The 12209-nt window shown below is 49.2% G+C and overlaps 3 protein-coding genes across 5 annotated transcripts; 1 reads left to right on the forward strand and 2 right to left on the reverse strand.

Moving 5' to 3' along the window:
• Positions 1–115: 115 nt before the first annotated feature.
• HYPK (huntingtin interacting protein K) lies at positions 116–1969 on the reverse strand. Of its 2 annotated transcripts, XM_019725338.2 has the most exons (5): positions 1878–1969; positions 1239–1537; positions 846–901; positions 426–477; positions 116–280 (listed from the first exon to the last, which is right to left on the reverse strand). In XM_019725338.2, the coding sequence occupies exons 2-5, from the start codon at positions 1398–1400 to the stop codon at positions 185–187; spliced, it is 366 nt and encodes a 121-aa protein (XP_019580897.1). In that variant the 5' UTR covers positions 1401–1537; positions 1878–1969; the 3' UTR covers positions 116–184. The 2 variants fall into 2 exon arrangements, with proteins under 2 accessions (XP_019580897.1, XP_074183929.1); XM_074327828.1 differs by lacking the exons at positions 116–280; positions 846–901; positions 1878–1969 and having other exon boundaries at positions 418–477; positions 1239–1431.
• A 37-nt stretch (positions 1970–2006) lies between these two features.
• SERINC4 (serine incorporator 4) lies at positions 2007–7845 on the forward strand. Its single transcript, XM_019725535.2, has 12 exons — positions 2007–2136; positions 2619–2795; positions 2913–3091; positions 3548–3627; positions 3758–3851; positions 4110–4321; positions 4506–4601; positions 4702–4828; positions 5778–5850; positions 6276–6324; positions 6471–6624; positions 6812–7845. Exons 1-12 carry the CDS (start codon positions 2041–2043, stop codon positions 7008–7010), a joined length of 1536 nt encoding a protein of 511 aa, XP_019581094.2. The 5' UTR covers positions 2007–2040; the 3' UTR covers positions 7011–7845.
• Positions 7846–7958: 113 nt separating this feature from the next.
• SERF2 (small EDRK-rich factor 2) lies at positions 7959–9793 on the reverse strand. Of its 2 annotated transcripts, none has more exons than XM_019725336.2 (3): positions 9638–9793; positions 8922–9030; positions 7959–8323 (listed from the first exon to the last, which is right to left on the reverse strand). In XM_019725336.2, exons 1-3 carry the CDS (start codon positions 9642–9644, stop codon positions 8038–8040), a joined length of 402 nt encoding a protein of 133 aa, XP_019580895.1. In that variant the 5' UTR covers positions 9645–9793; the 3' UTR covers positions 7959–8037. The 2 variants fall into 2 exon arrangements, with proteins under 2 accessions (XP_019580895.1, XP_019580896.1); XM_019725337.2 differs by having other exon boundaries at positions 7959–8300; positions 9638–9792.
• Between the last annotated feature and the right edge of the window lie 2416 nt (positions 9794–12209).

The following is a 12209-nucleotide window of genomic DNA, read 5'->3' on the forward strand; positions in this document are numbered from 1 at the left end:
TTCATTAAGGGCTGGGGAGCTGGGGAGGGGGGGTTCACTTAAATTCAGTTATACTCCAACGTGAATTTCCCACAATAAAATACAATATACATTGCACTTGATCCGTGATAACAACTGCAACAAAACAAAAAGACGTCTTTATTGGAATAAGTTAATCCAGTGGGTAGATCTGAGAAAGCACAAATCAGTTGGTTAGGGCAATAAGAGCCTCTACCACGTTGCCCATGTGTTCCCTCAAGCTCCGCTCTGCTGCTGCTCGTGAGATCTCCATCTCTGTCATCTGCAGGAAACAGGATCAATGGTGTTACCTAAGCCTTCTGCCTGGCATTAATATGCCGCCAAAACACGCTGCCTCTAGTTTCAGGAAAACAACCCAAATTAAGTAACCTCCCCTGCCCATATACTAGTTATGCATCACTACTCACTATCAGCTCCAGATCTTCCTTCTTGATGGTGACTTTTGCCAGTTCCTTCTCCCTATAAATATTCATGTACATTAGTCCTCATTCTCTACCTCCATAAACTCCCAGGAAGGATCATTCCCAGTTGTGCCTTACAAATAAATGACTCTTGGTAAACATTGAGTGAACACAGTGACTCCCACCCTCTCACCTAACATCCCCATCCTCCCCCCACCACCCCACCCCAGTCTTTACAGCAAGCAGAGTCTTTACAGCAGGCAGCGGGTGATGCCAGAAGGCCTTTCTTTCACCAACAAAGCATAAAGTTGCAAACCTTAGTAGAGTTGAAGAACGGTACAAGGTACAAAGGCTTAACGATGGCTTTTATTTGTGTCTGGGGGAAGGAGAGGGTCTGGTAGGGCTGGCTGCGTGCACAATACTTACCGCTCCTGTTTGGCTTTCTGCTCCCGGGAACGTCTGTCTCCAATCACGGACATGGCCTATGGGAAAGACAGATATAGTTACTGCTCTGCTATCCACAATCTCCAAAAATCTAAAAAGCCATTAACAAGTGAGTCAGAGTGTATTCACGATGTCGAGTGTATCAGGAATCAAGACCTGTTTAACTCAATCAATCGTAGGCTCCTGAGGCGCACTTTAAACCCAATCTCCAGCAAGCTCCTTTTCGCAAGTCGCGGGCTCCAGTGATGGTTCGGTTTTCCTCTTGCCGTCTCCCGCCATCGGAATCGGGACCCCGTCCAGGAGCCGGGCTTCCAGGTACAGCCTCGGAGACCCCTCTGTTCTCAGCCCGACCAGACACACTCCTGGCTAACTCACCGTCTCCAGGTTGGAACTCTGGATCTCCTTCTCCTCCGCATAGTCGGTGACTCTCTCCAAGTCCGCCGCACCACTGTCATGCTTCCGTGGCTTCTCGGGAGGCCGCTCCGGACCGCTGGTCTCAGTCTCCAACTCTAGCTCTACATCCCCCTCGGTCGCCATGTTGATCCCACCGCGCCGCCGCAAGGCCCCACCTCACCTCACGACGACTTCCGGTAATGCCACGCAACATCCACTCGGCACGGAGGAGGTGGGGCTGGCCCTAGGCCACACCTTCATTAATGCCCCTGTTCTAGAAGCTTCAAGTGGAGAAGGCGGTGCGCCTGTCAGACTGCTTTTCGGGCTTGTACTGTGTCGTTTTCTTCAAAGCCTTCTCCCAGACCTAGCCTGTCAGCACTCCACACTTTCCCAGCCGACATCCTTCCCTCCTCTTTACCTAGATCCCTCCCACCACCACCCCCTCACACACACTCTCCCAAGGAATTCTGTTCAACCAGGATGATGTCTAATCCTAAACCAATTAAGAATGCTAATCCACAGGAGGCCACATATGCAAATTGCTGCCTAATCTGGGGAGAACAGCTTGAGTGCCCAACGGCCCTGGGGAGAAAGTAGTTTCACAAGGAAATTTGCATTTACCACATCCTGGAGGTCGGTGTTTTGCTGATGTCCGTCCTCACTCTTCCTTAGATTGGGTGACCAGCCCCAGCACAGCGGCAGTCCAATGGGCTAAGGACAAAAGTGAGCTACTGTCTCATCTACCTTCCATCGGGTGGACCTAGGCCTAATCCCTGGGACAAGGATGTTGGGTGCAAAGGGCATGGCCGGCCCCGGTACCTCCCTCCGCCTTGAACAACGTGGAGTCAGCAGTGTCACAGTGAATCCTCCCTTCTATCAGGTGAGAAGGTAGTTGGGCAGGGGTTTGAAAGCTCCCTAAAGCAAGCGCTACCTGAAAAAGTGGAAGGGAATGGTGGCTGAATCTAGGAAGGAAAACCCACGGGAGCCAATAAAAATGATAGGCCTTCCTTCCCCTTCTGAGGCCCTTCTGCTGCTTTGCCTCTCAGACTGCTTGCTGATCATTAAACGTCTCCTCCCATGTCCCCAGTATCAGATGTTTAGGTCTAGGGAAAGATTAGAGGCCAGATATGACCTTGGCTTTTAGGAAGGTCTTCTCAAGCCTGCAGGTAAGCTCTTAATGATGAAAGCTCTACTTGATGTCAGAGGAAGGCAATCCTAAATAGCTTGGAACCAGACATTCTGAGAATTCCTGAGTAAAGGAGAGAAGGGGAAATTAGGAATTCAGCCTCATGGGTTAACCTCACACAGGCATTAATCTCAGCAAACCTCTACCCTGCTGCCCTGCATCTGTTCTGTCCCCAGGTGTCTTGGTGTGGGCCTGTTCCCTGTACCTGCTGCTGCCATTACAGGTGGCCTCCTCTCAGAGAGTCCACTTGCAGCCGCCTGTTCTACATCCTCCTCCATGTAGGGGCCTCAGCAATCTGCTGCCTCCTGCTGTCAAGGACAGTAGTGGAGAGAGTCTGGGGCAATGCACATAGGGTAAGTGTGAAGGTTGGGTTGCACTGACGAGATTCAGATTGGGGGCCAGGGACAAATGAGTGGATATACTTGTGAAGCAGATACCTCTTTATGCATGATGACTTGCCCTTTCTCCAGATCCAGATGCCCTCGGGGTTGTGTGCCCATCTGTTTGGCCACTCTCACTGCCCAGTGCTCAGTGGCTCTGGGGCTGTGTACCGAGTATGTGCAGGAACCGCCACCTTCCACCTGCTGCAGGCTGTGCTGCTGGTCCGCCTGCACTCCCCTACTAGCCTGCGGGCACAGCTGCATAATAGGTTTGTGTGTACTTTTTGGGTGGGGAGAGGATGGAGAGGGAAGTAGACGTAAGCTTAGTGAATTCCAAGATGAAGTAATAGCACTGTAAAAAGACAGAAACCAGCTTTAAGTCCCTGCTTCTGATGTACTTGCTGGGCGACCATGAGCCACACATTTATCCTCTTTGAACTTCTAGTTTCTAAAATGGAGATGACAATGGGGTTATTATATGCAAAACTTTTGTCAACAGTAAAACACTGTCCAGATGTAATTTAGGTATCTGAAAATTAAAATTTGGAACAGGCTGTGATGGCGGTTTCCAGCCCTTCTCACAAGGGGCTGGTTCCTGCTTTCCTATACTTAGTTATGTCTTTTCTTTCCTTTCCTAGTTTTGCTTTCTCTTTTGCCTTCCTCCATAGGCACTGTTTGCTCTTTGCTTTGTCTTCTGAGCCTGATTTTCTTTCCCTCCTAACCAGCTTCTGGCTCCTCAAGCTGCTGTTCCTACTAGGTCTCTGTACTGTTGCCTTCTGCATCCCTGATGAACATCTCTTCCCAGGTACCTTCCATCTCACATCTTGATCAGCAGGAGTAGGGTAAAAGATTTTCTAAGAAAAAGATAGGGTAGGAAGACAACCAGGAGTGATAATATCATCAGCTGCTTTATCCCACTGGTGCCCCACTTGCAGCCTGGCATTACATTGGCATCTGTGGAGGCTTCACATTCATCCTGCTGCAGTTGGTGCTTATCACAGCTTTTGCCCATTCCTGGAATAAGAACTGGTAAGGAGAACATAACCCTAAAGGCTCTTCCTGGGAAGGTTGTCTGACATTACTAGACCCGCGGTGTTGGGCAAAGGACATGACAGGTCAGTGGTCCCATAGCTCCCCAATGAGCAGTATCAAAAAAGCTCAGGAATATGACACTGGGGGCTAGGTGGGATGGGTAGTCACACCAGTCTTCTCGGGAGGGGGAGTAGTTGATAATGGGTAAAAAGAAATAGTTGGAGCCCCACGCCATTGCCCACTTCCCATCCTTAGGCAGACAGGTGCAGCACAAGACTGCCGCTGGTTCGTAGCCATGCTGCTGGCCACCCTAGGATTCTACAGCATGGCGGCTGTGGCGGCAGTGCTCCTGTTCTGCCACTACACACACCCAGCTGGCTGCCTGCTCAACAAGATGCTGCTTAGTCTGCACCTATGTTTCTGTGGCCTCCTATCCTTCCTCTCCATCACTCCTTGCATCCGCCTCAGTGGGTACATGCCTTGTAACATTCCAGATTTGGGGGACCTTTAGTATAGCAAATTTCCTTAGTCTCCCTAACCTGTCAATTGTCTGCTTCCCCCAAAGGGTGGGGAGGCAGAAGTGTGGGTAGGGGTAGGAGTGGAGGAAATTACTACCCTGTAGATGAAAGCAATGATCCCCATTCTCCCCAGAGCAACCCCGCTCTGGCCTTCTACAAGCCTCTATCATCAGCTGTTATATCATGTATCTGACCTTCTCTGCATTGTCCAGCCGTCCTCCAGAGAGTGGTAAGGACAGGACCTGGGCTCCCCATGCTACACATTCTTTGCTCTTGCCTAATACTTAGCTTTGTTCTTACCACCTTTCTCTTCTTTTGCCCCTTCTCAGTAATCCTTCAAGGACAGAATCACACTCTGTGCCTGCCTGGCCTGAGTAAAATGGAACCCCAAACACCAGATACTTCTCTGGCAGTGCTGAGTGCAGGCATCATGTATGCTTGTGTGCTTTTTGCTTGGTGCGTAATAAAAGTATGGGGAAGAGTGAGACAAGGGAGGATGCCCAGAAGGAGAGAGGGATGGTCAAATTGTCTGGGACCATGTTTATTTAAACTTTAGAGCAAGACAAGAGGAAAGCTCCCTATGAACAGGAACAATTTCTAAGAATAGCACTTGTCAGATGATCTGTATGAGATGAAGGGGGTAGGGGAAATGACTCAAGAATTTAAAAAAACGAAGGTCGGACAATTAAGTTCATGAACTCATCCTAGAAAAAGTGCTACATCCCTCACTGCTGAATATCACTAGTCACCTTAGAAGTACTCCCCTTGGGAAGCTATGCACCAGCGCCAGTGCCTAGTCCACCCTTCAAAGCAATTTTGGAACTCTTTTTCTGGAATGGCCATCAGAGCTGTCGTCGTATTACGCTTGATGTCCTGAATGTCATCAAAATGTCTTCCTTTCATTATTTCCTTTATCTTCGGGTAAAGAAAGAAGTCATTGGGGGCCAGATCAGGTGAGCAGGGAGGGTGTTCCAATAATTTGTTTACTAGCTAAAACATCCCTCACAGACTGTGCCGTGTGAGCTGGTATGTTGTCATGATGCAAGAGCCATGAATTGTTGGTAAAAGGTTCAGGTCATTTTCATCTAACTTTTTCATGCAGCCTTTTCAGCACTTCAAAATAGTAAACTTGGTTAACTGTTTGTCCAGTTGGTACAAATTCATAATGAATAATCCTTCTGGTATCAAAAAAGGTTAGCAACATTGCTGCAACAGTTCACAAACTTAATTATCAGATCTTGCATATGCAAAGATTTTAGGGCCCTCACATGAAAAGATTTCTAAACCTTTCAGGGAAAGGGGCTTTAGGAGTACATTCCCCTCCTGAGTTACCAGTATGGACCAGTTGGCAAAAAGTATCCCCAGACAAGCCCTCCGGCTATTTGACTGTACTCTTCTTTCTCAGCAATGAGGCTTCCTACCTGGCTGAGGTATTTGGGCCCTTGTGGATCGTCAAGGTTTACAGCTATGAGTTCCAGGTGAGACTGCAGAGCTTAATATCCCCCGTGCCCCTCCCTCCTCACATACAGACAAACACACACACACCCTACCAACCGCTACCCAGAAAGCTCAGATTCTAGCTAACAGCTTTTATTGAGTACCCACAATGTGCTAGGCACTGTGCTAGATACTTTACATACATCGTCTCATTTAATGTACCCTCACAACAACCCTGTGAGGTAGGTATTTGCTCCATTTTACAAATGGAGAAATCGAGGCACAGAAGATTAAACATCTTACCAAAGTTCTCATAGCCAGTTATATGCTGGAGCTTGCATTTGAAACCAGGTGTGCCTTCACTTCTTATACCAGACTAATCTTTTCAAAGAAGGGGAGTTTCCTATGTTAATACCCTCAAGTTCTTTCAAAGTCATTCCAAAATATGCTGCCTTTTGTTTTACAGAAGCCATCACTCTGTTTCTGTTGCCCTGAAACAGTGGAGCCTGAGGAAGGTGAGTGTCAAGTGAGGTTCCATAGGAAGTATAGATTTCTGCAGTACCCATGGCCCTTAACGCCTTCACAAAAGCAACTGGGGGAGGTGGGAGGGGTAAGAGGTATTTCAGCTGAACTGTGGCCAGCAGCCCCTCCCTTTCTTCAGGGCAAAGGGGAGGAGGTGCCAGGCCAGCTGACCATGAGACCTCTCTAGCTCCTCCAGCACAAGCCCAGCATCTTTCCTACAGCTATTCTGCCTTCCACTTCGTCTTCTTCCTTGCATCACTCTATGTCATGGTTACCCTTACCAACTGGTTCAGGTAAGTTGGAGGTAAGCCTGGGATACTCTCCTGAAAACCTAGCTATTTTAGGGAAAGAGCAAATCAAGGCCAGTTCCAAGGGTTCTCAGGAGACAGACATGGGTCCACCATAATCTTTGATGGGAAGGTAAGACAGGTCTAAATAGTAAGGCCCTGCACATTCTCTAACCAGACTTTGGTTCCACAGCTATGAGGGAGCAGAACTGGAAAAGACCTTCACCAAGGGTAGCTGGGCTACCTTCTGGGTCAAGGTTGCCTCATGCTGGGCCTGTGTACTGCTCTACCTGGGGTTGCTACTAACACCACTCTGTTGGTCCCCCACACAAGACCCCAAGCCTCCTCCTGTCTTCAGGCGACAATGCCATCGCATCAGTACTGCCAGATAACAAATAGCCAGTCTAGGTACTTTTAACAAACTGGGGTTCCCTTGAGGTTGTACCCATAGTCTTGATTCAGGGGAAATGTCCAGCCCAGCAAGTGGATAGTTACCTCCCTTTAGACTGAAGTCAATACTATGTCTGAATTGGAAAAAGTGGCCATATATACGCTAATGCCCTGGGCAAGTATCTGACTTACTAGAGCTACCATTACATCTTCACCCCAATTCAAGAGTGTTTACTCCCAAGTCAGGAACCACTGCTGATTCCAGCAGACAGTATGGCACCAGCCCTTTCCTGGTTCACGTGACGGAGATGGGGGCAGGGAAAGACCAACAGGGACTGAAGACTTAACTTGGCTCTGCCCTGGGAGACAAAAAGAAACATAAGCAATTCAGCCCTGGGCACAGGAATATAAGAAGCCCAGAACCCCAGAGCAAACCAGGACACAGGAAGAAAGGAGCACAGAGACTACCCTAGGTTTTAATCCTGATCTTGAGGTCAAAGGAAGTGGAAAGACAAAAACCCTCACTGCATGAGGAATGACAGAAGAGAATGTGAACACTTGAAAGCAGCTGACCATGGGAAGTCTGTGAGCAGCAGGATTTGGGGGCTAACTTTCAAGCAGGCGAACAAACTGAAGAAGAATGAGGAAGAGGGACGTAAACTTAGGTCTTGGAGCCTTCCTTAGGCCCTCAACTCCATCCCTCGGATGGTGTTTAAGGTCTGGGTGGGGAACAAAAATCACGGAAAAGAAGTGGTTCTTAGAGGATTCCTCTACCATATACCTGGAGTACTTGTCAGTTTGTTGTAGTATAATAAAGGATTTTTCTGTGATGTTTCACTTAGTCTACATATCCACAACCTTTTAGAATCTAAAGTTCTGTCCCCTTTTCGTGGGAAAGGGCAGCCATTCCTCCATCCCCATCCCCACAAATCCCCAGTCAAACCAGGCGCTCAAGGAATTACAAAGCTAATTTTAATACTTTGGGGTGAGCCCCACAGGAATAAAAAACACTGGGAAGGGGTAACCCTCTCACCCCCAGGAGTGGCCCAGGGGGAGAGGGGCTACCTGAAGGGAAGGAAGCACAAAAGGGACCCGCTGCAGACTCAGGGCAAAGGGAATGCCATCGGTGCTGGGACCTGTGAGCACTACAGGAGGAAACGCGAGCGTGGTGGGACTGGCTCCAGGCACACAGGCGAAGGGCAAGAGGGTTGGACACGAAGCCACAAAGCTACTTGGGTTCCTCCTTCTTCTCGTTTGCCTTTTTCTGCTTCTGCTGCATGATCTCCGAGTCCCTGGGGGTAGAGATGATGGGGCACTGGGAGGTACCAGAGGGCAAAAAGGACAAGATGCAGGGGGATGAAGGGCACAAAGGATAAGATGGAAGTGGATGGGACAAAATTCAGCATGTGGCTACTGTACTCCCACCCTAGGTGAATAAGAGGAAGAGAGCTGAGGCTCAAAAAAGGCAATCAGTCTGTATCTGGCTGTTGCCCAAGGGGTCAGAAGTCTGGCCACACAAAGGCTATTCTGTGCTGAGTACCACACCCAGCAACACCAGTGAGAAGGTTGGGAGAAGGGAGGAGAAACGAACAGCAAGGAGGGCCAAAAGCACAGGGCTGTCATAACCACTAATGCATTTGAAATGTGAATCTCCCTGCCCTTGCCCTTAAGGTCAGACCCAGGGGCACTCAGAAATCAGACCACGGACAGGCACCCGCCCCAGTCCCTTCCTGTTAAGGTGGTGAGCTAACAATTTGGAGCGTGGGGAGGAAATAAAACCCTAGAGGAAGCAATGCACTCTGCCCCTCACGACTAGTTCAGATGTTAAGCCCTGAGGTAGCTCTCTTTTCTGGTACAACCCTTGGTCTAACCCAAGTCTCACCCCACCCTGCCCCTCCCCTCCCAGGGGCTACCTCTGCTTGCGGGCGGCAGCAGAAAGCCCGTCATCTCGGCGCTTTCCCTTAACCGAGTCGCTCTGCTTTTTCATATTCTTCTGGCGGGCGAGCTCGCGCTGGTTACCGCCTAAAGAGAGAAGGTAAAAGGTGAGACGCGGGGGCCTTTCTGGCCACACACCGGCGACCCTCTTCCCTCAATCGGACACCAATAGAATCCAAAACTTCATTCCCCGAGCCCCAACACATTTCGGGGCCTAGGCTGCTGAGGGGGTGGAGGGGGCCGAGCTGCCTGCCACTGGGCAGGTCAAATTGAAGGGTGGAGGGAACACGGCCCCGAGGAGCCTGCTAGAGGCGTGTTTCGAGGCGGCGTGGGGCCCAGACAGGTAGTGGTGGTGTGTGTGAACGATTTGGGTCTCTGTGGGGGATGGGCTGAGATTTGGAGTAGGGGGCTCTGGGCCTATCACTGGGACGCAGGGCTTCTCCCCACACCGCTGAAGGCCTGAGAGGGCCTTTGCCTGACCGGTGGATTGGGGATGGGGGGAAGGAGTGTTTCTCAAGAAGTGGCAGTGGGTAAAGGGCCGATTTCCGGGCTACGAGTGTGAGGGTCGCCTAAAAGCGCTCCCAGAAAAATGCCTCATTGTAGAAGCCAGGAGGAGGGCAGTGCCGGGATTCGGCAGTCGTGTTTGTAGTGGACCGGGAAAAACGGGCAAGAAGAGGGGGTTCTCAGTGCTCACGGGTCATGGCGACGGCAGCGGCTCCGGCCTGCCTCCGTTGCGTCCCCTCGTACAGTACGACGTTACAGGCCCCGCCCCTTTCTCGCAGCGTAATGAAGTCGTCCTTTCCTCCCCGCCCATTCGCGCCGGGACACCGGCTCCCATTGGGCAGGAAGAAACACGTGGGGCCCCGGGCCTCGCTGGAACCTGGGCAGATGAGGGGCGGAGTTCGCAGGCGTAGCCCGCTGGGTGGGGCGGGGCTTCCTGAGAGAAAAGTTAGGTCGGGCGGAAAGAAAGTAGGCCGGGTCACGTGGGGAGGGTGGGGGTGGAGGGGCGCGGCTGGCTATGTGGCGCTCCCGCGGGCTCGAGCACGTGACCTGACAGAGTGACCTCCAGCGGGGATGGTTTGGGACTCTGACAAACTCTGGGGCGCTGAGGGTGGCGGCCGAAATGGTCCAGCCGATTCTGTGTTACTAGGACTCTGGGACTAAACTTGGCGCTGTTACTCAGTATCCCCACCACCTATTGGACGCTCGAGTTCTTCACATATCATGTAAAATCATGTACAAACGCAACTTAAGAAACCCTCTCCAGCCACGTAGTCCCACCACCCCAAACCCTTCTAATATAGAAATTCGCAGCCACGTCCGGTATGTCCTAAAATTGTGATTCTGCGTATTTCCCTACAGAAACTTCAAATGTGGAAATGCAGTGGCTTAGAAGTATTTGAGGGTCCCCAAAATCATAGACGATGGATTTGGATCAGGGAGTAAGAGACTGGGAAATACACACAATTTATGTCCATTTCTCCCTCTGGACGTTTCCGCACTGTAGTATCTATCTCCAAGCCACACGTGGTTTTTGGTATCAGTTGAAGAGCGTGAAGCTTAGGTTTCCCACTAAACTCATTCTCATTCCTAGCCCCATTAATCTTGTGTCTACAAAACTCCCCAACAGCCCTGAAGAATTCATTGGATAAAGGAGAAATTCTTAGGAAACATTATTGGAAAGAACTGGTTGTGGATTTTAACTGGTGATTCTCTCCAGCTAGTGCCCATAGCAGAGCCCAACTGAGGCTGGAACTTCAAACTGTCTTCCCCCTCAACATAGAGCTGATGGAAGGCACTAAAGTACCATCCTCAATCAGTACCATCCTCATGATTTTTGCCATACCCAAGTATCACTTGAACTATTGTCTATTACTTAATTTTTTTGTATCAGTCTTAAAGGATATAACTCAGACTTCATATTCTTTTAGTAAATTAACCAGTATCACTTAGCCACAAACAGAAAGTAACTATAAATACAGATACAATAAAAATGAAATATGTTATTACACTCTACCAAAAAAATATTGTCAAAGATGCTGAGTCTGAGGCCTGCCCTCTCTTTCTTAAAAGAGAAACTAACAAGTGTTAGAGAAAGCTTCCAAACTGAAGCTTTCTCTTGACATAATCAGAAGGTTGAAAAACGTTTAATGTTTATGCTTTCAATGTTATTTAATGCTATGTCTCTATACTAACTAAAATTACTTCTCACACCACCATAACACATATCCCACTCTTTGGTAATACTAAATGTAGATCAACATCAGTGGCACCCATAACAATATACAAATCCTGGCTCTGCTACTTGCTGGATTTAATTTGGGCACTTCTTTTCTTCATGCTTCAATCCCTTTATGTGAAAAATGGGAAGAATAGCTACCCCTTAGTGTTGTGGAAACGATTGATATACATGTAGATAACTTGATATAAAGGGCCTGGCCCACGATAGGCTTTCGGTTAATGTCTCCTCCATTTCCCTTCTTCTAATCTTAAAACCTCCTCTTCTTTCTCCAAATTCCTCTAACCCATCTGTGGTAGCCAGTCAATGATATGGCCCCTAATGATCCCTCCCTCCTGGTATTCACATCCTGTGTAGTCCTCTCCCACATAGAATCTGGGTTGGTCTGTGTGACTAACAAATAATGGCAAAAGTGATGGTATGTCACTTCTGATGCTAAATCATAAAAAATATTGTGGCTTCTGTGTCGTCTCTTGGATCACTGGCTCTGGGGGAGCCAGCTGCCATGTCATGAGGAGAAGCCCACCTGGTTAAGAACTGAGGCCACTGGTCAACAGCCAGATGGGAGAGCAAATACCTCCATTTAAACTCAGCACAGAGTTGAGAGTTAGGAAATAAATTACAGAGGATGAGGACCCCAGGCTGTGAAGCAGAGAAGGAGGTGAGGCAGTGTTTAGGGACACCAGATATAAAGTGAGAAGGTGAGGAATTTGGACTTGAAGGGTTAGACATCACCTGCAGAACAACAGCAACGGTCTGACCACAATTCGTAAGAATCTGGGCTATCTGGCTTTCCAGCCCCACGTTCCCAATGGAGTCAAGCCACATGGGTCCCCTTGCATGTAGACAGACCACAAAACCAGCCCCATGGGGAAAACCAAGCCAGCCAGGGATGAATGAAATAGTGTAGGATGAGGAAGCAAGTTTTCTTTGGCACTTCCTTATCAACTCCAGCAGCTCAGGTAGGTGGGAGAGTGGAACAACTCTGTAACCAGTCTCCTTTTATCAGCTCATCACACCCTATCCC

This window comes from Rhinolophus sinicus, linkage group LG03 (genome assembly GCF_036562045.2).
Source record: "Rhinolophus sinicus isolate RSC01 linkage group LG03, ASM3656204v1, whole genome shotgun sequence".
In the NCBI taxonomy this organism is placed as follows: domain Eukaryota; kingdom Metazoa; phylum Chordata; class Mammalia; order Chiroptera; family Rhinolophidae; genus Rhinolophus; species Rhinolophus sinicus.